Source organism: Dermacentor andersoni, chromosome 4 (genome assembly GCF_023375885.2).
Source record: "Dermacentor andersoni chromosome 4, qqDerAnde1_hic_scaffold, whole genome shotgun sequence".
Lineage (NCBI taxonomy): Eukaryota > Metazoa > Arthropoda > Arachnida > Ixodida > Ixodidae > Dermacentor > Dermacentor andersoni.
This window is the reverse complement of record NC_092817.1, coordinates 70,767,327-70,793,397: the sequence shown is the minus strand read 5'-3', so window position 1 is coordinate 70,793,397 and position 26,071 is coordinate 70,767,327. Positions and strand designations below refer to the sequence as shown.

At 45.6% G+C, this 26,071-nt stretch overlaps 1 protein-coding gene across 1 annotated transcript; it reads right to left on the bottom strand.

Annotated features, from left to right (window-relative positions):
• Nucleotides 1-24,503, bottom strand: LOC126536281 (uncharacterized). The gene is made up of 7 exons (XM_050183183.3): nt 23,988-24,503; nt 20,930-21,015; nt 19,859-20,096; nt 13,595-13,711; nt 12,993-13,090; nt 2,274-2,484; nt 1-293 (listed from the first exon to the last, which is right to left on the bottom strand). Exons 1-7 carry the CDS (start codon nt 24,177-24,179, stop codon nt 273-275), a joined length of 963 nt encoding a protein of 320 aa, XP_050039140.1. The 5' UTR covers nt 24,180-24,503; the 3' UTR covers nt 1-272.
• Between the last annotated feature and the right edge of the window lie 1,568 nt (nt 24,504-26,071).

Below are 26,071 nucleotides of genomic sequence, written 5' to 3'. Positions count from 1 at the left end.
CAGAGGAAATTACTCTTTTATTGAATTAACCTAATGTTGCCAAGGGATGTAGAGAGACTTCCACTATGCCATTTTGCTTCTCATTAAATTGCAGTCAGGTTGGAGGGAGCCCTCTTTATTTGCTGAATACCGAAAAAGAAGGAGACACGAAAGAGGTTGAGAGTAGAAGAAATGTCCCACAACCATGTAAGTGAGAAAAAGAGAGAGAAGAAAGACAAAGAATGCAAAAAAAAGTTTTGCTGTCATGACCAGCGTTGACCCAGGATGTTGATTCAGGGAAGCTTCAGTCGTTCCTGAAATGAAGACATTGCATTATCAACAGCACCGTCCAAACCAGAAGGCTAATCACAGTCCAAAATTGATCATGTGCTGAAACAACATTGGACAATAATTTAATTTGAACTTATCTGAGTTGACTTGAGACATGTTTTTGAGTGAAAGCCATTTGTACATAATGTATTCAATTTACTGTGCTATAAATTTTGAACAACATGCATGTCTAGACTCAAACATACAGCAGCACTTTTTGAATCCATCACGCTGCTTGCTCACTTTTAGCGATGGTAGCTGACATATGTGGACTTCCTTTCATTATAATAATTGTAATTCTTGTGTTACATAGAAATGTACTATTACGCTCAGTATGAGCTACAATGCAAAAGCATGCAGAAAAGCGGTTGCGCATTATAGCTCATACTGAGCATGATAGCATAGGGCCATCCAATATGAAAGGAACGCCGGATTTGTGTTAAAGCCAGTAATTTTCCTTGTATGTGCTTGTAATGAGGAAAAGTTACATCAGCAGAATTCTTCAACAGAACAACATAGCAAATAGCAGTCAATGAGGTTCTGACTCGCACATTAGCAGGAATCATGGTTTGAACAAAGATAACATGTTCCCTTTGATATTGGATGAGGTGTACTTGACACTGGAGGGCAAACAGTCGTAATTTCCACCAGCTTCGTAATTTATTGAATGCTATTTTGATCTTGAACCCCACCAAGTTCATAATTTTGCAACATCAGGGAGGGTGCAGTCCATTTACAAAGTATACCTTAATTAAAGTAAATAATCTACTTATACAAACAAGCAAAAGTCTTCATTACTGAAAGGTGCAGGCAAGACATACAAATGCACTAAAAAAGGCCAACATAGAAGGAAGTACACAGTCATCTGAGTTCAGGTGTACAGTAAGTAATTCATCAAATCCACCTTAAAGCAAATATTGTGAAAGAATATTATCGAAAACAACAACTCAGGTAAGTTTAAAACAGTTATAAAACACCTTGACATGTTTTTCTCTTTTAATTGAACAGTGTTGCTATTTAAGCCGCTCAGCTATCTAGGAAGTATACTCCGTAGTGTCTACACTCAGCGTGCTTCAGTAAAGTGATAACCTGGCTGAGCTACAAAGCAGCATCAGCTGGAGTCTGTCCTTTTTCACCTGCCATTTTACACATAAGTAGAATGCAAATGCCCTGACATCAGAAAAGCAGAGATTCCATGAGACGCTACTCTGCACTTAACTAGGAAGCTTAAGGATGCAGCTATAGGCACAAAGATTAATCTTAACTTTTGCAGAAGTGCAGGAAATGGTGCAGCTACCGCAGGTAAAGAGGCAACATAGGAGATTAGTGAAAGAAAGACTTTTGCTGGCAGCCTTAGCCTTATCAATGAGAGAAACTCAGCATGTTCTCTTCCAAAGGAAAAGAGAAGTGCATATTGTTGAAAAATGAGCAACCAAACACCTAATGCTAAGTGTTTATAGTATACCATTATGTGGCAGAATTTGAAGATCCAGGAGTGTATGCTATAATTTAGACTCCGTGGTTATGGCAACATGACAGTAAAAACAACTGTTAATGCAAGAATGTGGCAACATTTTGTTTATTTTCCCTTATGTGGAGCAAAATAAATAAATGAAAATCTGATTAATTATGTCATAACTTTGACTAACACAGCGGTGAAGTCAGCCCCAAAAGTATTTCCTAAAGCCAGGTGCATAGTTTACCGGCACTAGACTGGATACATCAATTAAGTGCATGCAGGACAATTAAACACTGGCTTTCAACTAGTGTTTGCTATACTACAAAGACGCTTAGCTAGCATGTTTGTATAGTAAGAATTCGTTTTTGAAGTCCTATGTTTTGTCTGACATCAATCTTGCTGTGCCCTATCTGATTTTAACACAGGTGAATTAGTGTCTGCCAAGCTGTCTGGAACCAAGTAGCTTGTCTTTCTTGTTTATTTCTCAGTAGAATTTGTTACTTACAATCCAGAACCCATCCACAGGAAATGCAAGGTCAACTTCCAGGTCCCCAGACAAATATTCGTTGCCCATTTTTCGTGACTTGAAGAAGGGTGTGGTGTGGTTGTACACTACAAGCTGGTTCTTGTATCTCTGGACGGTAACGCGGGTCTTCTTGTCATATTTAACGTCATCAGGCCAAGGAACCACAGTCTTGCCTATACTGAGCAATTTCCTAAAAGAACAATACAATACATGAATACAATGCTGTATGCTACTGGCTTATCTGACAGGTACACGTGACTGCATGCATGCATGTGTTTGTGTGGATCTACTGCAGGATGAATGCCCCTCTAAGAGATCTGCAATTGCCCCTGTCTGCTCCAGCAAAAGCAAATCTAACAGCTTCAAATTTCCTAATCTTGTCGCCCCATAAAATCCTCTGCTGCCCTCATCTATCTTTCCTTTGCCTTGGCACTCATTCATTACCTTTTAAACCTTTAACCCTTTAAGAGGGAGCTTTAACTCAGGCCCAACTCTGATGCTGCCTATTCAAATACGTGTAAAATGCAGAAACGCTTTTCTGCAATAACCACTGGGCCTATTTTAATTAAATCTGCTGCATTTGCGAACAAAAGTTAAGTTCTAATGACTGTTGCAAGTGAAATTTCGATTTAGGGCCTAGATTTCTTAATCGAGTTTTAAGATTTGGTAGGTTTGAAAAAAAATCGAAGCACAAAGTTTACAAATTCCTAGCTCTGCACCTATAAGAGGTATGACAGTTCTGTACACTGCATCTATTATGGCGTCCAAAGTGGACAAATTTGATATGTCAATTTACGGGGTATGTCCGGAAAGTAATGTCAATCAGTTGATTAAAAATATATTACTGACTGGATGAGTATAACATATTAAAAGGTTTCAAAATAGGCTCCTCCTGCATCGCTACATCACTTTCAGCGAGATTTCCAGGCATCAAAGGCGTCACAGTAGGCTTCCTCCAGAATGTCCTTTAGAGCCTTGGTGCAAGCCTCTTGGCTTTGTCAACTGTCCCAAAATGATGTCATTTTAATGGAGTTTTCAAGAGCAGAAAGAAAAAAAAGTCTGGGGGAGCCACATTAGGACTGGAGGGCTGTTGGGGAACTGCTGGCATCTTTGAATCGACCAGAAAGCGGGTCATGAGGAAGGCGGTGTGGACTGGCACATGGTCATGGTGAAGTTTCCAGACTCCCACGATGTCATGGTGGACGCGATGAACCCTTCGTTTGAGTCTCTTAAGCACTTCCATGTAGAATTTGGCATTGATGGCTGTACCATGTACTACAAACTCATGGTGGACCACCGCCCTGATGTCAAAAACACAATGAGCATGGTCTTGACCTTTGACTTTCTCATTCTAGCCTTCTTGGGCCGAGGGGATGCTGAGGTGTGCCACCCGGCACTTTGCCATTTTGTTTCGGGGTCGTATTCAAACACCCAAGACCAGTCACCTGTGATGACATTGTCTAAAAAGTGGGGGTGACTTTCAAACAAATCCCAAAGTTCTTGGCACGTTTCAACTCGACGTGATTTTTGGTCATCTGTTAACACTTTTGGCACAGTCATGGCGCAAACTTTTTGCATGTGCAAATTATTGATCAAAACCTTGTGAACAGTACTTTTTGGTATGGTTAATATCTGTGCCACTAAATGGACACTCAAGCAACGGTCTGAGTTCAAAATATATCTCGCATGCATCACATTTTCATTGGTGATGGTCATTGACGGCTGTCCAGTGCGGGCTTCATTGCTGACCTTTTCACGACCTTCTAAAAAGGCCTTGTCCCACCAGTAGACTTGACGTTCTGACCAGCAATTGTCACCAAAGGCCATCTTTTCATAGGAAAAGTTTCCACTGTGCACTTGCCAAGTTTCACACAAAACTTAACGTCAATGCTTTGTTCCAACAAGCGCTGTATTATGGCTTGCACGGGAAATGAAAAGGAGTTTCATGGAAAAGCCTGTCCTTACTCTTCAGATGGTAGCAGACCGCGTGTTCATAAGCTTTCTTCCCCCTCCACCAATTTCAACCACTCCTACTGCACTGCGACATATAGTCGCTTAACAATATAATCAGTGACATTACTTTTCGAACAAACCCTATATATCCTACGTGAATCTGTTACATTGTTTACGAGGGTTGTGCAAAAGTTCTGCTGACAAATTAGTGGTCTATTTGAAAGCCATGTGTACTAGTATATCAATTTTGTCCATTTTAGAGCTACTATCAGGTACCATTTGTATGGGTTTGTAAGAAATCGCTAACTCCGTTTCTGTTGCTGGATGCCGAAAAAACTACGGAAGGTTAGTCGCATACAGCTTTCGCTTTAAAAAGATACGGCATTACGTTATACAACCATTTTTAAGTATCCCAGAGCCACGGGCGCGGTGTTGCAGCCATTGTAGGAAACTCTATGGTTGCGGCCACGGGGACGATGCATGACATACCGAGCGTGGATGGATGGATGGACGGATGAGTGTCCCCTTTGAAATGGGGCAGTAGATTGCGCCACCAAGCTCTTGTTATTGTTTTGCCTAATGTCTTACCGTTAGAAAAAAAAAGCGATGAATTCCCAGCATCAAACTTTCCGAACCACTACTGGGAACTTTGTTTTCGTACGCCTCCGTTGTCTATGGTCTCTCTACTTTTCTGCCACCAAACTTCCAATCGCCTCTTACAAATCTCTATTGCGGACACATTTACTTCGCCCCTGCTATCGCTGAACCCAAGCGCTTCAAGGAGGCCAGAGGAGCCTAAACCGACAACTGGGCAGATATCTTCACATTCTATAAAACATGTTCCATCCTGTCCCTATCATTACCGTAGCAAGCACATGCTTCTTCCTCGGTGTACCTCGCTAATTTATAGGTATCTATACGGGTTTTAAGGCATCCTGATCTCGCTTCGAAAAATAAAGAGCTTCCCTTTGAGTTATCATAAGTTATCTCTTCCCTGATCTAGTTTTTTCCTATTAGGTAGTTACTCATAGCATGTTTCTTTTCCATTGCCCCTACTCATGGGATTGTCTCAGCCTCTCTGACTTTGCGTTTGACGTTCTTGATTTGTTGCTATGTTACTTACTATGCCGGTCACATGCTTGCTTACAAGCTTCCCATTTCTTTTCCTCCACTGTGAGTAACTTTTTTTCCTATACAAATATCTAAACACTCTCACAACCTATTTACTTTCTTCCATATTCCTCAGTGGTTCTTCAAAATGAATTTTACTCTGACGTTCCCTCACTTTAAAACTTGTCCATCCTATATCACCCTGCAATAAAAGTTTTGTTTGGGCTAGCTGACTCATGACTGAAAACCTTGACGAGTAGCGCAAAAAACATGGTCCAAGAAATACACAAGCACACAGGACGGGCGCAATGAAGACGAAGAATTGCGCCCGTCCTGTGTACTTGCGTCTTTCTTGGTCCGTGTTTTTTGCGCTACTCGTCAAGGTTTTCATACATCAACCTGCACAGCTTCATTTGTAGCCTTCCCATGAGTGCCCAATGCAAGGCGTCCCACTGACCTTTGGTTGTCATCGAATCCGGATTGTACCCCGTTCGACGGCCATTCGCAAGCACTTTGGCGTGCGAACGGTTGTCTTTCGGTAGCTGTTGTAATCACAAAAGTGACTTCACGAGTATGCTATGCTCTCAGCTCAGGCCGCACGCCATCTATTCGCAGAGGCCATGGGAATATCATCAACAGTATGAGCAGGGTGGCGCGTGGCGCACCGACTTCCGCTAATGCTCTCCTACTATTGGTTGGCACCATGTGACATTATGGGAGAGTGAAATGTGGACCTTAAGGCCTCAAAAATTCGAGTAGAGGTTACTCATTTTGCCTGTATTTTGAATTTTCTCTGACCGATCACTGAGGTTTGTTTTGTTCAATTTTCATAATTTATTTTGCTCAGTGCTTCAGAGGGATTACAAGCTTCCTGTCTTAGTATATATCACCCTGAACTTTAATTCTGAGATAATGGGCAACACATCATTCTGCCCAACACCTCTACATTCTGCTGCTATTTGTACAGAGTAATACCTGTTTCATTTCTTGTTACACAATTTGGACTTTATGTCCACTTCTTATTATTGTATGCTTGGAAGAAGTTACTCCTTTCGCGAGACTCCACCAGCAGTTCCCCTCTACTATTGCTAGAGTTCATATGCCATAATTATCCGTGACATTTTCCCCTTCTCTGCTTCCTCCTCAGGTTAGCACTGAAGTCACCCATGATTACCCAGAATACTGAGGTCTGAGATTTTTCATTTCTAATTGCCTATCCTCGTAGGACTGTTTAGCCTTAATGAAATAACACAATAGCGGACAGTGAAGAAACCACAGGGACACGGTGCAGAAGAAACGCTGCAGTACATTGACTTCCTGCATAGCACTGTTTGTTTTGCTCAAGTCAAAAAGTGTGAACAAGCTAAATTAGCACTTTGTTATTTTTCTTCTAGCCTGTCATCATGACTACACATTTGTTCATATACCCATGCTTATTCCTTTATTGCAATATATATTACTAGCTCTATTACAATTTCATGCAACTGTTTTGTTAATGCTAAACAACTTCTGCTGTTCCCTGTAAAGTACCACTGAAGCATCCCTACTTTCGGCAAGTGTATGTTAAGGGGGCCCGGAAACACTTTTCTAACTAATCATAAAGCATCAATAATAAAGGACATCGCCAAAATGTTTCGCAAAATTTTTCGAAGCAGATTTAGGGCCAGTTATCGCATTGATGTGCGGCTTTCTTTCTTCTTCATCTCCACTCGCGCAGGACGCTGTACAGGAATTGGGCATTTAATTTTTTTTTTCTTTTTTGAGATGCTATTGCTGGCTCACGCGTGCGCGACGCACTCTTGACGCGAGATGGGCGCTCGTGTGCCTGGAGCTATGTCATTTACAGAGATTATTTCAGAGCACGTGGTTATCAGAGCTTCCCACCGGGTACCACCGGCAAGATAAGAGGGCTCATCGAGGCACCGTGTGGCGACTGCAGTATCTACGCTACGCAGCACGCTAGTGCTATCTTGCTGCTATGCAGCTACGCATCTTCCAGCTACGCGCAACTGTCGTGTGCAGACCGGAAGGGCAAATATGAAATACCTTTTTTGGTCTTTTTGAGTTCACAGACACACGTATTCTTAATTTATTGAACTCAATATTAACAATTCTAGTATTGCTGAGAATGTTCGCGGGATCACAATATCTGCCAATACCTGTTAGGCCGCTTGCTTGCTCACGACGCAGATGCTGACGACATTGCAGAGAAGAGAGCAAGCGAATTTTCACTGTTCTTGACACAAAATTGCAAATTCCCTGCTGCATGCAGCAATATTATTTGGCTCGCATGTTCACTGGAACCTCATCTACAGATTGGCAATGTTTTCTTATTATGTTCCAAAAGTGTTTAAGGGCCTCCTTAAGAAATACTGTTGTTTCTGAGTAGTATACAGCGCTACTTGCTGCAGGTACTGGCCAAAGCGTGTCACTGTCATTTAATCTACAGTGATCTACCTTGTTACAAAGGAAAACGTCGAGAAGTGATGGCATGAGCTTTTTCTTTATTGTTGAACACGTGGGTTTTTGCATCTGTGTCGCAGGAACTGTTGCGCCGTAATTTCGGCCTATTTTGGCCATCCAGAGGCAGCCACACTCTTTCTCATCACTGATTTGAGTGGAAAGAACACAAACGCTGCGGTGATAGCTAAGCACAGAACTAACACCGTGCAGGCCATACAAGATAGGCCGACGTGATAGCATATTGGGATGCGCTGGGAGCACTTAAGGAACTGTACTTCTTACATACGCATAGTGTCATCTGTAACTTCTAGGTAGAGGTAGGTGCTGATTCGGGCTTCAGCGGCTGTGTGATAATGTTACGTTGCAAAAGTCAAATATAAAGATGTATTTACAATATTTACATGAAAGACAACGATGCATAAACAAGATGGCTGTCGAGACCGATTCCACCTCTACACGTCAAATCGTCTTCTTCTGTCTGGCGCCACTCTCGGTTGCGCCGTAACATAACCCCTGCCTGTAAAGGCGCCGTCTCGGCGCTACCTATAAGGGAGGTGAACTCGCGGCAAAGTAAGGCTTCAGCCGGGACATATGCACAACGTCCGTGAGGACACGCGAGTACAGCAGAGCGATCTCGTAGTTCACATCGTCAAGCTGACGCAATATCGCGTAGGGCCCTGTGTAGCGCGGCAGTAGCTTTGTAGAAAAGCCGATGCGGCGACACGATGTCCATGGGAGGACAACGGAGACCGGAGGAAATCGAACGTCCCGATGTCGGCTGTCGTACCGGATCTTCTGCGCGGCCCGAGACTCAGTGAGCCGGGAGCCGTCAATCCGGAGGGCCGTGCGAGCCCGGGCGAAGGCGTCTTGAGCATATATTCAATGGGAGTGTTCGTCGAAGAAGGAAGCAGTGTGTCAAAGGGCAAAGAAGGGTGGCGGCCGAACAGAAGGTGAAAGGGTGAAAAGCCAGCGCTCTCGTGACGGGACGAATTATAGGCGAAGGTCACGAAGGGTCACATGCTGTCCCAATCCCTGTGGTCTTCGGAAACCTACATAGACAGCATTTCTGTCAGCGTGCGATTGAGCTGCTCCATCAGTCCGTTTGGCTGCGGGTGGTAGGCGGTGGAGAGATTGTGCTCGGCAGAAGAAGAGCGATGGGGGTCGTAAACTATTCAGGATAAGAAGGTGCGGCCGCGATCAGTGATGAGCTGCCGGGGTGCGTCGTGATGGAGGATGACGTCATGTAAAAGGAAATCTGCCACCTCAGTTGCACAGCTTGTGCAGGAAGCTCGCGTGACCGCGCACCGGGTCGCGTAATCAGTCGCGACAACGACCCACTTATTGCCAGATTTCGACGTCGCAAAAGGGCCGAGACGATCGAGACCAACGCGAAAGAATGGTTCTGAGGACACATCGATGGCGTGAAGGCGTCCAGAGAGCAGAACAGCAGGTTTTTTGCGGCGCTGACAGAACGCACAGCGGCTGCGACGTAGCTGTGCACAGAGCGGTACAGGCCTGGCCAGTAGAAGCGGCGCCGTACGCGGTCGTAAGTACGCGAAACGCCGAGGTGGCCTGCAGTAGGGGCGTCATGCAACTGCTCAGGAACTGATGTCCGGAAATGGCGTGGTACAACGAGTAAAAATTCTGGTCTTTTAGGGCGTAAGCTGCGACGGTACAGAACGTCGTCGCGGAGCACGAACATGCCAAGCGTGGGCTCCGAATATTCAGAATCGAGACGATCGGTGAGAACACGTATAGGCAGTCATCACGCCGTTGTTCAGTGCGGATGTCGTGCAGATCAGCAATGGCCAGGACGCAAGAGTCGGTGTCATGCGCATCATATTCAGGGCGGTCGACAGGATGAAGGTAGAGGCAGTCGGCGTCCTTGTGCAAACGGCATGACTTGTATAAAACGGCAAATGAATATTCTTGGAGCCGTATCGCCCATCTATCCAATCATCCAGCGGGGTCTTTAAGTGAGGAGAGCAAGCACAAGGCTTGGTCATCGGTAACCGCCGAGAATGTGCGGCCGTACAAGTAGGGGCGGAATTTGGGTACTGCACAAACTGTAATGCCAGACACTCCCGTTCGGTAAGCGAAAAATTCCTCTCGGCGAGTTACAGGAGGCGGCTAGTGTATGCAATTACGCGCTCTGCGTTACGCTGCCATTGAACAAGTACAGCCGAGATTCCATGGTCACTGGCATATGTGTGAAGTTCGATCAATGGCGGCAGATGGATCACAATGAGCCAGCAATGGGGGAGCCGTGAGCAAACGTACGAGGGCGGAGAGGGATTTTGTTTGAGCAAGGCCCCATGTGAAAGCAACGTCCTTCTTTAGTCAGCGAGTGGGCCAGTGGTTTCTGCGAAATTCTTAATAAAACGACGGAAATACGGGCATAGCCCAACAAAGCTTCTTACGTCTGCGGCGGAAGACGGAACAGGAAAGTTCTGGACAGCACGAATTTTTTCAAGGTCGGGTTGAACGCCAGCGGCGCTTGGATGAGTTCAATCGCAGGCCGGCGCGTCGGAAAACAGCAAGAACAGCCGATAGACGCGTTAGATGACTCGTGAAAGTTGGTGAAGAGACTATGACATCGTCTAGATAACACAGACATGTGGACCATTTATATATCCGCGAAGTAAGGAGTCCATCATTCTTTCGAAGGTTGCCGGCGCATTACAAAGGCCGAACGGCATAAGCTTGAATTGGTGGAGGCCGTCAGGTGTTACTAAGGCAGTTTTCTCACGTTTATGTCATCTACCGAGATTCGCCAATAGCCTGATCGGAGGTCTATGGATGAAAAGTACTTGGCTTTGTGAAAGCAGTCCAAGGTGTCATCAATACGCGGCAAGGGGGTAGACATCCTTGCGTGTGATTTTGTTGAGGTGTCTGTAATTCGCACGAAAGCGCCAACTGCCGTCCTTCTTGAAAAGGACAACAGGGTACGCCCACGGACTGCAAGATGGCTCGACAACGCCTTTAGGCAACATCTTATCGACTTCTCGTTGTATCGCTTGTCGTTCAGCATGTCAAACACGGTAGGGCCGCCGGCGTATCGAATTCACGGTCTCCGGTGTAAATACAATGGGTGACCACCGATGTCTGGGCTAAAGGGCGGCCGTCAAGACAAAAAAAAAATGTCGCTGTAAGTTTCCAAGGTACGGCGGAGTTCAGCAGCTTGTGCCGGAAGAAGATCAGGTGTAATCAGCTTTGCTAAGTTCGTCTGTGATAGTCGATGAATCGGAGGTTGCTGTAGAAGGCGACGGAATCTCGGCGTCAAAAGCCGATATCTCGCAATCGTTCACAGGCGAGATGGCTCCCGAAGACATACCTCTGGGAAGAAGTTGAGTCGCAGTTAAATTAAGGAGGGAAGTCTGATTGCCTAACAGTGAGCACGGTATAGGGAACGGCCAAATTTATTTCAAGTGGTATGTCAGCGGTGGGACATAGTACATAGACGCCGTCAGGAACATATGGGAACGACAGTACAGTGACGTATGTAGTGGCTTGAGGTGACTATAACCGTGGTTGTGTGACTGGTGGGCTATAGAGCTGCCGTGGGGCAGTTCAAGCTGAATGACACTAGACGCGCAATAAAAGAGTGATGAATGGGACGATAAAAGGTCTAAGCCGAGCATAACGTCGTAAGGGCATTGTTCCAAAACGGCAAACAAGACAGTCGGTAGGTGCCCCGCGGTGCCAATGAGACCGGTGCACATACCAAGCACGGTAGGCGTCCCTCCGTCGGCGACGCGGAGAGTGCGTGATTCAGCGGGTGTGAGAACTTAGTTCAGGCGTTGGCGCAATTGGGCACTCGTCACGGATACGTGCGCGGCATTGTCAATGAGTGCTGTGACACTGACGTCATCGACTAAAACGTCCATAAAGTTCTGTTTGGTCGGCAAACAGAACTGGAACACCTAATTAGTAATTTTTCGTTAATTTGTCGATTATGCATTCCAATTTTTTGTGCAAGTAGTGTCCGCCTCTTCGAGTAGACATCGTCTACTCGAAGACGATGGACTAGAATGGACTAGAATTGGGCTATCTGACAGAGGCACTGAGGGCAACAGACTTGAGTGCCCGACTATAGACATCCTACACCTAAGTTCTCTCTCTCTCTTTCACTCCCCATTCCCCTCCCCACGTGTAGGGTAGCAAACTGGACTCAGTCTGGTTAACCTCCCTGCCTTTCCGTCTTCCCTTCTCTCTCTCTCTCTCTCTGTCAGAGGCAAGTTCTAAAGAAATTGAAAGTATATTTGGCATTTCACGTAACTTGAACCAAGCATCAGAAAAAAACTTGGTAGGCTTTAAGTGACTGGCACCAACAACATATTGTGCGTAGTCATCATGATTAATTATTTAGGATATATGTTGCAGTCACATTAGGCAGCTAATTAAGTTCAATCGTGCAAAATTTTAAATACCCACTTTAGGCCATAAGTTGTATTTGAAAAGTCGAACAGCATGATAACGTTCCATAATGTTATATTTTACATACTGGTTTTCTTCCTCCGGCTCTAAAATGAGACCACAAAATGAGAAAAATAAAGGAACTCACTGCATTCTTGCACAATTGGATTGTAGCGGTCTAAATTTCGTTACTAAATAACTGCACCACATCAGGTACAATAAAGTGACGCACAGAGGATGTTATGCAACTTGAAGCACCTGCAGTGTGCTATATGCAGTAGTGTGTTTCAGAAATAGCGAACCTAAACGATTTACTGTACCCATGAATCAGTACTATGCTTGCGTTGTTTTGTACTTTTATTGCGTACCTTTGCGCACATAGCCGATATCACCCTTTAACTCCGAGGCCCTTATTTTCAACGTTGCATATAGTAAGATGTGCCATTTTGTGCATGCTTTGAATAGAATCGGATCTTAGCACTGCCAAAAAAGAAAGTTATGTAGAACAACATTTTTTTCATCATAATCTGTTTCATAAACTACTAGTTCACAATGCATTTCATAAACTGCTACATATGTATGAATTATGGTACCGCAAACGTGGGACTTAAAAAAGCTCCGCATACATATTACTGGACATGTCATAATACGTCTGTCAATGCGTTGGCATGCTTGCTCGATTATCTCAGCTTTAATCGTTGCCAGAGGTCTGTTTGATTGTCTTATGCACACTGTATATACAACGCTTCTACTTACTTGCGGTCGGACTTTTTATCGTCCTTGAAAATGCCAAAAAGGACAATTCTGTCCCCGACATCAAGATGTGGTTCGATCTTCGCCTTGTAGGGCTTTGCCTGCAATATTGATACACGCAATAATTATGTTTATTATGCTAAAAACTGCCGAATATACTTGCTTTCCCATAACTATGACACAACTACTGCAAGAGCTAGCTTTTCGTCATGTATTTTTATGTACTCAGAGCTATAACATTTTCTGCACCAAGCATCAGCAATGTCTAGCTTGCTCGGCACTTAATTCTTTGCCACTTGTTCCTGGATAAAAATGAGTTTTATTTTCGTAAAACACGCAGGTTCATGAAACCATATTACAGGAGTATTTTAAGGTTCTATCTATGATGCTAACCTTGGAGTATTCTACTGATAAGATATGTACTTAGAGCTGCTCAATATCTTCCATTCTTAATAAACAACAGCTACTTCAGGGTGGACACAAATACGCGTTACCTGTGGTTTTGCTAGCTGCCTGTGGAAATTTTGCCATTACACGTCAGAACAGGAGTGCGGAATGATTGCCAAAATGTAACACATGCACCTTTATAGGTAAGCAGGCCTTACCAGTCTGGTAGGATGATGCACCGCTTTCACCTCTACACCCTCAGTGGTCGAGAAATTAGCGTCAGTCAGAGGGTCACCAAGCCGCACTGATGCACAATCCACATCGTTCACACTAATCTGCAAAAGAAAACAAGAGTGGTATAGAGTATTAAAAAGGCTAAGCCAGTTCGTGCAGCCTCCTCAAAATTTATTCAAGTCAATCTTTTTTTTTTTCTGCCTAAACGAGACCTGCAGTATCTTTTAGACACGTACTGACATGACGTTTCGAACTTGTCATTTTTTTTTACTTTATGTGAATGTCCAGACTGCAAACGATCTGAGCCTTAGCGAAAATACTGGCAAAGAGCACCTTAATTAATTAACTAGGATACCGTCGTCGACTTTCATTAATTAGCCTTCGAAGAGACCGACAAAGCTGGTCGAATTATCCGGCAGTTCGAGTTGAACAAAAGACAGAAAAAGATTATGCATATCCCACGTACTGCTGGAATCGAAGTCGTGCGAAGCATTTTGCAAGCAGCTGGCTATGGCATCGACCCTGCGGCGGCGGCGCATCGACCGGATCTCTTTGACTGTCGATGACTTCGAGCTACAGGCGTTCATCGCGGAGTTCGGGCATGCTGAGGGTCAGAAGGAACGCGGGCTTGCCTAGTTGTGCTACCACTGCGAACACCTTCCTCTTCCTCTGAGCCAAGTATAGTACCCTAGAGTCGTTGAGCTGCTCAAGTAAACCTCTGAGGGACGCAATGTCCGAGTTGACGCATTTCCACGGACGAAGTTGCGGTCTCCCAAGAGCTTATTTGTGAGCGTCAGGAATGGGTTGGCGTGGATGGGGTGGGGAAACTTGCTTTTGAATTGCTGTTCGTGTGGAGGCGACCACCGTCCGGTGTTCTGCAGCCGACACACCCGGATCTTCTTACGCGCGCCATCTGGCTCGGCGCAGATAGTACGCGAGAATCAGAGGCGAGGGATCACGGAGCTCGAATTATACGACGATGCGGCGAACGCGTCGGCAACGCGAACGTGAGCATACACACAGCAGCTCAAATCGTTAGGCACCGCCAGTCCCGCCGGCGTAGGAGGATGGATGGACAGGCGGACGGACGGACAGACGGACACACTCAAAGTGCCTGAAGTTCGCGAAGGATACTTTGCGGTAAAAACGCAGTAAAAGAATACTTCACAGTAAAAATTCATTTGGCAGTTATGGCCCGGTTCTAACACACCCCCGAATCGAACGCGCACCCACATTTTACGAGCTTAAAGTAGATATGTATGTATGTATGTATATGTATGTATATATGATATTAGGACTAATTAAAAAAGAAATAGAAATAGAACGCGCACCCTGCTTATTTAAAGAAAGACCAGCTAGCGCGCTTTACCTTCGCAGAATGGAGATTTATTAACACGTGAATGTGCATCCTCGGTATCCTCAAACATCACATTATTTACGTTTATGAAGAACCACATATCATCCTCCGTACGGTCCATGCGAGAGTTTTAGCGTGTCCGTGAACGCAATGCCGTTTGCGCAATACTGGGTTTCCGGAGAGGTTAACGACGGCAACAACGCTGGTAGTGAGAGCTGGAGACGCAGCTTTTCAAACCAAAGCATGCAAAACTAATAGCGATGTGACCTAAATAGTTCGCATCACTGCTGATGTCCAGAGCGACCTAATCGTTAACATGCAGTACCTTTCTTTTTGACGATAATACTAATGCGAAAGAATTTTTTTTTCAAGCACATTGTAATTGGGCAAAGCGCCACAACATATTGCGACCATGCAGCTTTGCCAAGCTACTGCCGTCCACATCTGCAGCAACCCGACATTTTGAGGCGCTTTGTCCAACAGCAATATGTTTGAAAAATTTTTTTTGTGTGTCGCGTAAATGGTTCGCAGATAGTAACATCTTCGAAGGAGACGACGTGCTGCAGTACATGAAAGAGGTTATAATGATAACTTCGGCAAGAAAGAAGGCGAAGTTCAGACTCAGCCAGATCTAGCAACAGCGAAGCCTGAGAAATCAAGATTTAGCGTAAAAAAAACCTTTATTGAAAAAAAAAAGCAGAGCAAGATTACCTATTAACACGGCAGCAGGAAAATACCAATGCAGCTAATCAAACATATGGGTCCAAAAAAAAAAAAGCCAGTTGCGCCCGACAGGCGAAGCATTGATTGCGATATCAAATGATTAAACAGCTATACGAAGCAAAGTTAGTCATTTTATCATCTGCATGAACTGCTGTAAACATTCGCCTATTAACTAAATTAACAAGCACGTTGTCATGCGCGCACAGGCAAACACGAGCACACCTCACTCGATGACTGTGGACGCTCACTGTCAGAACGCTGGCGTGATAAAGAGCGGCAGCAGCGGCAAGGAAATTCCTCTTCGTGCTGCCGCTCGCTTCAACGCGAACTAAACTCGCGAGTACACAGCGCACCCGAAGCCATCAGCTATCTCCCTTCGGCTAGCCTTCGAACCCAGCGCAGATTGCCTCCAAGATAAGACGCGCGGCCGCGCTCAGCCTCCGCAGCTGGAGCAGAAGATGCGCACTAACCTGCCCCTTGCCCCCTTTCCAGGCGCGCGCGCAACTCTCTCCCCCCCCCCCCCCCCCCCCCCGCCTCTCACGCACGTGAGAAGACGGAGCGCACCCTCCCCGCCTTCCTTCCTTGCGAGCGCGAGAAGACGCCGCCGCATTACAGTTTACTAGTAACCGCATTACAGTGTACTAGTAGCCGCATCAAGCCACCATATTTCTCGGCTCACCCTCGCAAGCTTTCGCTCGCACCTACAGAATAAGGCGCGCGGCGGCGATGTTATTCGCTTGTACTTCATACGGAATATCTCGGCGATGCCGACGGAAATTCACCTGGAGTGTCCACAAAATTGCGATAGCAATAATAGCAAGGCACAGTTGACTATTGCCATAAGGTGTTTCACTTAACTTTAGCCAAAGATTAAAAATATGCAAATGCTACGTAGCTGGACAGAACCAAGGTAACGTTGTTTTCCGTCTCTTGGAGATATGCAGATTATTTTTTTGCATCCTGCCTAATTAGACAATTAGTCTTAATTAATGAATTAACTTCTCAAATGTAACAGATGAAAAGTGTTGATGAGAAAATTGTAGAGACATGAAAAACTCCCGATACGGCTTTCTGTCGCTCAATACGTGCTACTCAAAAGTGTTTTTCCGAGCGCGAAAGAAGCCCGCGAATACACGCAAAATTGCCGTGCGACCGGCCGCTCGAGGCACTTTCGTGCATTCGCAGGCTTCTTTCATGCTTGGTAAAGACTTTTATGTAGCACGTATTGAGCAACAGAAAGCTGGAGTTTTTCATGTTTCTGGACAATTTTCTCATTGACACTTTTCATCTAATTATAATAATTGAGAAGTAGATTAATCATTTAAAACTAATTATCTAATTCCTGTATATATACCGGGTGTTTCGGCGTACACTATCAAAATTTTTTAAAGCTTGTGGCAGATGGCACAATTCTAGTTCATGAGCTGGTCTACTTGAAGATGCGAACATTACTTGCACAAAAAAGTGAAATGCATAATCGACGAATCAACAAAAAAATCACTTATTACATTATTGAAATAGCCTATGGCCCATATTGCAACTTACAAATTCTATCTGTGGATTTCGCAAGGCGGATCCACTTTGAACGAATTCTCAGGATGACGCCAGCTTCGAGATATGAATTCCCTAACTTTCTGCAGAAAGGCAATGGCGTTACAGTTAATTTTGTGCTTCAATGCTTAAAACGACGTTTCCTTAAGAAAGTAAGTGGAACGACAGTGCATTTTTACCGCAAGTTTGACGACGAATACCTCGTAAATGGCGTCACCCACGCGATTCTCTTCAAGTGGATATGTCTTGCACTCTCCCCACCTGGAATTTGTCGATTGCAATATGTACCATAAGGTAATTAGTTAGAATCTTAACTAGTGAATTTTCGTTAATTCGTCGATTAGGCATTTCTGTTTTTTGTGCAAGCAATGTCTGGCTCTTCGAGTAGAAAAGCTCATGAACTAGAACCGCGCTATCTGCCACAGGGATTTTTTTTAAAGTGTTCGTTGAAACACCCTGCATAGCAGTGCAAGCCATAAAATCGGAGTTGCCAAAGTGGGCAATATCTTGCGGGAGGTACAAAATGGTTTCAGACCAGGCAGACGCTTAGAGAATTAATATTGTTGTAAGTGTATATAGACAACCAGCAGTCATCAAAAAGAAAACAAGAGAAACAGAGACAGTAGATTGGATGCAAAGTATTGAAACAAAAAAATGCCATGAAGATTTACAAAAATGGCGAGAAAGAAAAATCTGTACGATAACACAAAGGGCAGTGTCTTGATATTGAGGCCCGAGCTGGTTGCTTAAGGACGAAAAATTCCCACGTGTCTTTAGCGATAGCCTAAGAGGCGTGAAGGCGAAAGCCTTGTAAAGCCTACTGTAATTCACCTTAATCCACCTTAATTCACCTTAATAGACATTAATCCTCCTCCATCCATCTTAATCAACATTAATTCACCCTAATTCACATTAATCCAATTACTAACCAATCATTAAGTTTTCTAATCATTAGTCATCTCTTATACACGGCTGCACATGCTTTGGTTCGCATCTGGCCTTGGGTGACATGATATTTTATGTACCTCACAACGCGGCCTTAAAACATGGAGACCTAAGAATATCGCTTTAAAACGTACCGGCGCGAATATTCGCAGCAGCATGAGGCATGTGTCTGCTGCAGCAAAAATCTGGATCCAACTCAGCACATCCTAATGGAATGCGAAGGCTTTTTATCCAGCGAGACCTCTAGGAAACGTCCACATTCTAGCAGCGCTGGGATTTAAAGTGGATGGGAAAACTAACCGGTCAGCAGTCAAGATAAGCAAGAGACGTTTAGAATATTGGTGTAAAAAAAGCGGAGAAAAAATTGGTAAGACAGGAACAGTTACAGAAACATGTAACTGTACAAGGTACACATAGAAGCATTAAGAGAGAAAAGATTACGGAGATGTGGACAAAATTCTAGAATGATAAGGATGTCTAGCATACCTGATTAGCTCAAACAGGCTCGGTGACTATGCTTGCTTCCGCCTGTGTAAAAGGCGATGCCAATAAATCATCAGCAGCAGCACCTGCCGTGCACCTCTCCGGGAACCATAGCTGTATTCCGCAAATGGCATCACGCTTGCGCGCACGCTAAAGCTATCTCCGCAACAATTGCAAACGGGATGTTGGCCCACGGCTATAGACTAGACTTCCCTAGTTTGTCCTGCGACGCATTAAATTTTTTAGAACGTCAAGAACAGCTGACGTAACCTGTTGGGCTTAACATGTAAGTAATCTTATCCTTTGAGCGAGCTTTCGTAATGAAACACTAGACACTTTCAGCAGAGCGTTACTGTGTACCGTAAGCGTTACCGTATCGCGGTCGACTACTACGACTGTGCATGCGCGGAGTTTGCCGGGCTCTGGCATAAGTTTACTGGAGCGAATCGCCGTGTACCGTGTTTGCGCGACAATGTGGGAGCACCCAGACTGCATGCTTCGATCCTGATTCGGCCGTGATAATTGCTCTCCTTCGTGACAGCAAGGAATAAATGGTAAAATCGGCCATCGTTTAGTCTCATCTCACGCCGAAGACCAAGTATAACATACTTTTTGTCGTTGTTATTGGGATTGGTTGTTTGTTTTGATGATGCCCCAAAACACAGCTAGACATCCTACAGATATTCTAAGGATGCCCCACGGGCGTAGACGAATCTCGCGGGCCATGACTGTGGGGAGTTGGAAGCACTAGCCATGGAAACCAGCTATCGCGAAATCGGTGAATAACAAACGCAAGCACATCGACGAATCACGTGGACACAGCAGGCCGTTTCGCACCGAAATGACAAACTTCTCCCCGCAGTGAGGAGGCCTGCATGTGCGTCGTGGGTGCGGGCACATTTGTGTGTGTTTGCATGCACTCTTTCATTGTTCTTCAGTAAGTTCGAAGCAGCGTTTGGCGCGACGTCTAGAGATAGCCGCGGTGGCGTCTAGAGCTAGCCATCGAAGAGCCGGCAGTATTCCCTCGGCGTTAAGTTGCAAATTGTCAGAGTGCTTAGCCTGATCTATTGAGAGCTGTACGGTGCGCTATCTTTACAGCGAAGTGACCTGTATAACGAATGCTCATAGAGGTCTTAAGCGCTTCTCTGTGAAGGCGTGTGAGTGTAGTAGCAAAGAAAATATGTCGTGCCTTGACGTGGGACGCTTTCTGACGTAAGTGGAAGGCGTAGGTGTGCAGCTCTTCTGGCTTGAATACTTTACGATCCACCTCAACCTCCATTGGCTTGTCGTAGCTGGCGATGTACTTCACCAAGAGTGCTAGGTCAGGCTCCGGCTGGTCATAACGGCTTGCCTCTGTCTTGGCATTGTAGTCCTTAAATTCCAGAGTAAGCACCTGCTTATCTTTTTTTGTAAAGAATATCCGTGACCTGCGTCAAAACGAAGTGTGACTGGGTGTTTGCATTCGGTTGCATGCAGTGATTGATTGTTGACACTCACACACATGCCTAGCACACTAATACTAAAGGGGCTGATGAAATACACTACAAAAAGTTACCTTTAATAATATTCGCTGCGAAAGTCTGCTTGAATCACATACGGTGATAATCTAAGAATTCCAAGTGTATAATAGTTCTACCCGTGAAACTTCATGGCAGACACCTCACATTTACGCCTCCGCGCTCAGAAACATAGCTGTATTGACTGTATGCTTTTGCTATACAGGAAGGAGAGGGCAGAAACAATGCGGCTGAATATAGGAAAAAAAAAAGCAATGAGGGAAGAAAGAACGTACTACCCCACATTAGGAAGACTGAAGTAAAACGACAAAGAAAAGAGCATGGTATGAACGGGAAAAAAAAGTGGGAGGGGGGGGGGATCTCAGGCCGCACTCATTAAAAAAAGAGAATACTAGAAAGAAAAGAAAGAAAATGAAGGACACATGCGTAGAAAGTACATGTGCAGCGCCTACTGCCGATAAATGCATAGCCACGATCCAAAACTGGAAGGATCACGTCCATATGTATGTCGTCACTGCCGCTGTAGCTTTCCTCTAGAACAGAATTCGTCGAACATGAGCTCAAGCATGTTGCGGGCAGGACTGAGGGACACCGACAATACGCCCAGCCTTGTTTTCTTCTTTTCCGTGTTCAAGCGTCGGTGTGATAAGTGTAGCTTGCCCTCTTACTCCAGCCTTCCCCGCACTACAAGTGTTTCCCGGGCTTGACTCGCGAATGCGGAGAAATCAAGCATGCGTTCTTACCCGCCCGGTCTGTAGAGGAGTTTAACTTCGAGGAACGTGTTGATGTCAACGACCCGGGTGTCCATGTTGTCGCCATATTTCGGGTCCTGAAATGAGCAAGTGATAACAGACAAGCCATACTCGGCTGACCGAATTTGAGTTGTCGGGTGCTCTGGCTAGTATGTGGGTTTGTGAATACACTTCACTTAAATCAACCATTCGGTCTCTAATGATCACGTTTGTAACCGCGGGTCTCTGAGTCAACAACTCAAATTGGTTGTAACGATCCCTCATCAGCTATACGGCGTGATCTATTTTAGTGGAAACATATTTTTTTTAAAATATAATTTAACCGATGTGCTGATAGCTGTCGCAGTTCGCTCGCTAATTAACTAAGGTTGCTTAGCTTTTAATTACTCGTTGTAACGCCAACATCGCAATGGCAGTATTAAAGATGGATGCCACAGGAGGTAATATCCATTTACGCGATTATAAAAACGCCATCAGTTGTTCGCCTTTTGTCGCTCCGATACCGAAACCGAAAGCACTGGAAACGTTACTCGGCGTTTTCACGACGTATACGGTAGCTCGCTGCGATGGCCTGCTGAAGTGTCCAATATTCGTCGTCTGTATTTGAGAGCGTCGGTAAGTCGCCGAGATATGATTCTTGCGAGATAAGATGGTAAGAGGAGCGCACAGAAAGCGCGCAAAGAAACCAAACACGGCGGGACGCGTCACATGTACAGTTCTTCGGGCGTTCTTCGATCGTGCGCCCAGTTTCGGTAGCGGAGCGACGAGAGGCGAATTTTCATCGAAGAATATATAAAAAAACGGATGGCATTTCTAAAACCGCGCAAGTTGATCTTGTATCCAGTTGTGTCTTCCACCAATACTAACATTCACACGTTGTCGTTAAAATCGGTAATTTAGAAGCTAATTAACCAATCTTTACTCCTGTATGAACGAATTAAAGGGACACTAAAGGTTACCAGAAACTCAAGTTAAAGTGGTAGAGCAATGTTCTAGAACGTTTAAGGCGTCAATGTAATCGCGCACAGAGCTTTAGTAACCGAGAAATTGAGGTAAATGCATGACACGATTTGAGACCCCCCAGCGACATTTCGGTACTAGCCCGATGACGAAAGCACTCCTCATAATTTGTGTTACTAATACTCAACTACTCGTATTAAAAATATCATTTCATTCGATTATAAGACGGAAAAAAATGCTACTTGTCTACGTCTATTCGATTCTAAGAAAAAATAACATTTTGACGTTACCCTTCAGTAATATGGGTGTTCGAAAGGTTTCGTTTTCGCTCGACTCTGCGCGCTCGACTCTGCGCCGCGCACACTTCGGAGTTTCAGTAGTTTCGTTATCACGTCGTGCTGTGAGGGTTCTGCTGGCTCGCGAAACTTTCATTTGGAACAAGCAGCGAGAATGCCACGTCCATGTAATGTCGTGGGAAGCCCTCGTTGCTTTCCCGCTCCGGAGAGCCGGTGTCGAGGCCGCCGTCGTAGTACGCAACGACGCCGGCAGTGCGAGCCCTCAGCAGCAGGTCGCGCTCGCCGGTGCTCAAATCGCTGAAGTTGAGCCCACCATCGCGAGCCAATCTGTCGGTGTCAGGGTCCATTGCGACGAGCGTCGAAGTTTGCGTCATAGAATAAAGTACCAGCTTATGGGCGTCTTGCGCTGGAGTTTGAGGTATAGTAGCGGCGCCTGGTGGCAGTGCGGGAAACGACATCTGGGTCGTGCCAGCTTGGGTCGTATTGAGCCCTGGCTGTGGGGAAGCACGTTTCTAGGCCGAGTTTTGCGTCGATTCGCACTTTTTGATGCCCTGTTGAGAGTGCGAAAAGGCTCGTCACTTCTCACAGACCACGCTGCGAGCTCGCCGCAGCCTATAGTTTAACGAAAACGGACTCTCCGTGTGCCGTGGGACGTAATGTGGGACGTAATTCGTTTCTCTTTCCGCTAGCCACCATACTCCCGCTTTCGCTCTGCTGTCGGCTCTGTCTTGGCTCTGTTTCTGGCCGCGCGTTTGCGTTTTGCGCAGAAAAGCCGTAGCGCCGTCTGCGGACGCTGTTCTACTCACCGATGGCGCAACGTCACTATGAGACCATGATGTCAGTACTCCTCGATCGGAGGGCGGGCGATTTGAACTGCGCTAGAGGTACGCGGACGCTTCAGAACGCATTTTCTCTTAAAATAAGTCTCTCCTTGGCACGAAACAAGTGTTTCGAGGTTTCTGTGATGGTATTTCAACAGTCCACGTTGACTTAATAGTAACCTTTAGTGTCCCTTTAAGTGCGACGGCTACTTGACCGTGTAGTGTCCACCGTGCTGAAAGAACGAATAGTTAGGAAAGCATTATCGCAGCAGATTAACCCTATTTATGTTTAAATCGTTTCCATTAAAATATATCACATGGTATATCAGCATTTCACGGACTTTTCAGTACAAGTGGACCCTTATAGAGAAAGGCTCTTCCCAAAATAAGTGAGACATCAGTCTTAACTTCTAAGCACGCAGTTTCCCCTTTTTTTTCAGAGATGACGAAATGAGTGCAGGGAGATAGGCCACATACTATTCTACGTGCCTACTAAACCTCGCTCGGAACCCCTTGGCAAGCTTGCTCTTCCACGCCTTAGTAATGCGGCTTTGATGAAGGTTGAGCCTGCCTATAACATATAGCACGATATGAAATGGTACAGCTGTGGCTAAATCTGCTGCACAGAAAATAAGCATAAGTTTATCGACGCTTCTATAAGAATTTAGGTCCCTAGCTTGTGTGTACTATCACCGCCTCTATAGGGTCAGGCAAAAAGACTTTCAATGTATTCGGCAAGCGCATGTCCAAAGAGACACGCGCATTTCTTCTCTCAAACAAGCTCTTGCCCATGCATTATAAATTCATGCATCATACTTCCGTCGACGATACCGCTTGTTTTATAGTGCGTGTTGAGTGCTATGTACGTTTTCAAGCACCGAGTGAAAAAGAAGAAGAAGAAGAGAGAGAGAGGTAAGGGAAAGAGAAAGCTCCACAAAGCCAAAACGGCGAGGTCCAGTGTAGTTCGCTTACCGGGTTGATGACGTGTAGACCGGAGGCCCTGCGCGCCGGTCTCAGCGTGCGATGTGCCTTCTTCACTGCCTTGTTCTCGGGCTTGTCGAGCGACAGCTCCTCTTTCCAGTGGCGAGTCAGCGTGTACACGGGGATCCAATCATCGACCTCCGATTCTTGGTCCGTGTAATCCCTAGGGTAGAACTCGTGCATCTTGCCGCTTCTTGCTGACGCAGTTCCTCTCTCTTCGAGTTCTCAATCGTCAGTCGTTCGACCCCTTCTCTCGAGGTCCGCGCAACGACAGCTGTCAGCTCACCTCCCGCCTGGGGTCCCGGACGCTCTGAACCCCTCCCTCCGCCGGGTGTTATTGGCCTCCGGCGAGGTCGCGTGTGTACGATGCGACCTTCTCACGTCGGTGCTCCAGGATTCCACTCCTCGGGTCTCTCTGCTCTATGGGCCTCGATTCCCGCGGGCAGTAAGCCGAGTATAAGCCGACGATGACCGGTCCTCCCAGCAGCTCGAGTCAAACTGAGGCGCGCACTGAACGTTTCGGACGATTGTTTTCCCGAAAGACATGAGGGATGGTTCAGTCGTGGCATATACATTTCTATCACGAACAGTGGGGAAACCGCGGTGCTATATCTCGTACGTGAAGGGAGCTACTTTGAGGGGCTATTTACATTTTCTCTTCCAAGGGCAATTTAACAGAGCTGGTCATGTGGAGTCTTTTTAATGCAACTGTCAGGACCGTTGGCGTAGCCTGACTTTTTTTCTTAACTGTAGGGTTTAATGTCCCGAAACTACACAGTGTGTTATGAAGGACGTCGCAGCGGAGGCGTCGGATTAAATCTGACAACCTGGGACTTTTTGACGTGCACCCAATTCACTGCACACGATCGCTCCCTTTTTTTTTTTTTTTGCATTCCTTCCTCATAGGAGTGCTGCCGCCGCGACCGGGGTCGAACGCGCGACCTTGAGCTCAGCAGCGAAACAACCTAAACCTCTCATCTACCGTGGCGGGTAACAATTACAAAAATAATAACAATACACTTTTTTTTTCACTCTTATTTTTTTTAGCTCGAGCAGTAGACTGAGATCAGTTCATCCGCTCAATGTCCACAGAAACACGCGCATTCCCCTTACGCCTCCCTTAAAAGAAAAACTTGGCTATTATTTATTTTTATTTACTTATTCAGTACCTTCATCGCCAATAAGGCATTACAGCAGGGGGGTTTCATTCGAAATTCATAAGTTTATAGAAGGGTATTTATACCCTCAGAGCGTGATAAAAAGCATCAACAGGTGTAATTAGTACAACATCAGACCCAGGTTAAGTTCTTTCATTTTTCGCCAGGTACACTCGAGAGGAAGACCTTGACTTGGTCTCAAATTAAAGAACTGGAACAAGTTCTCTAACTGAACAAGCACGCATCCTGACCAAACGCTTCAAAAGAAGAACCGGCGCGGAAGAGCCGCGCTACCAGCTACCGACTGAACAGAACTACCGGCTCGTAAGAAAGGCACAGGCAGCCAAAGAAACGACGTAGTCCATCCTGTCAGGCATTGCTGCCTCCAGGCCTCACGCGACGAGACTCCGTCGCGCTCACAATAGTAAGGACTGGGTCAGCTGCGACTTATCGATGGCCACAAGTGCAGAGCGGCCCTGCAAGCTGATCCTGACACACCGCCACCAGCGAGTGAACCGCCGAAGTGACCCTCGTGTAGCATTCGAAGCGCACCACATATTCAAGCACATTACGTGGCAGTACCGAGCGTTGACCGCTCAGAGGCAGCAGGCACTCCACGTACACTCCGTGATGCAGACGACGAGGTCCACAAAGAATGGGGCACATCGAAGACCAAGCCATATCTACAGGAGCCTCCTTGGTTTCGTAAGGAACAACTAGCTTTACGAATTCATTTAACGCATAAGTCCGGAGGCCACATGTAAATTTATTTTCTCATTCTTTGTTCTTTTCCTCGTCATGCATTTAGTTTAAATAAAGACGTTTCGTCCCTCACTCATCTCGGATATGTTTTTTTACTTCGAACACTTTCTTTTTAAAGCTTTCAAGATTTACTATAGTTACATCACTACAAATGAA

Bases quoted from the DNA above. Each gene is read 5' to 3' on its own strand.
- LOC126536281 (XM_050183183.3), bottom strand. From the start codon at position 24,179: ATGCACGAGTTCTACCCTAGGGATTACACGGACCAAGAATCGGAGGTC. The intron at 13,091-13,594 runs GTAAGGCCTGCT...TCAATATTGCAG, and splicing joins TGCATCATCCTACCAGACTG to GCAAAGCCCTACAAGGCGAA. The intron at 2,485-12,992 runs GTAAGTAGAAGC...TTGTTCTTTTAG, and splicing joins GATAAAAAGTCCGACCGCAA to GAAATTGCTCAGTATAGGCA.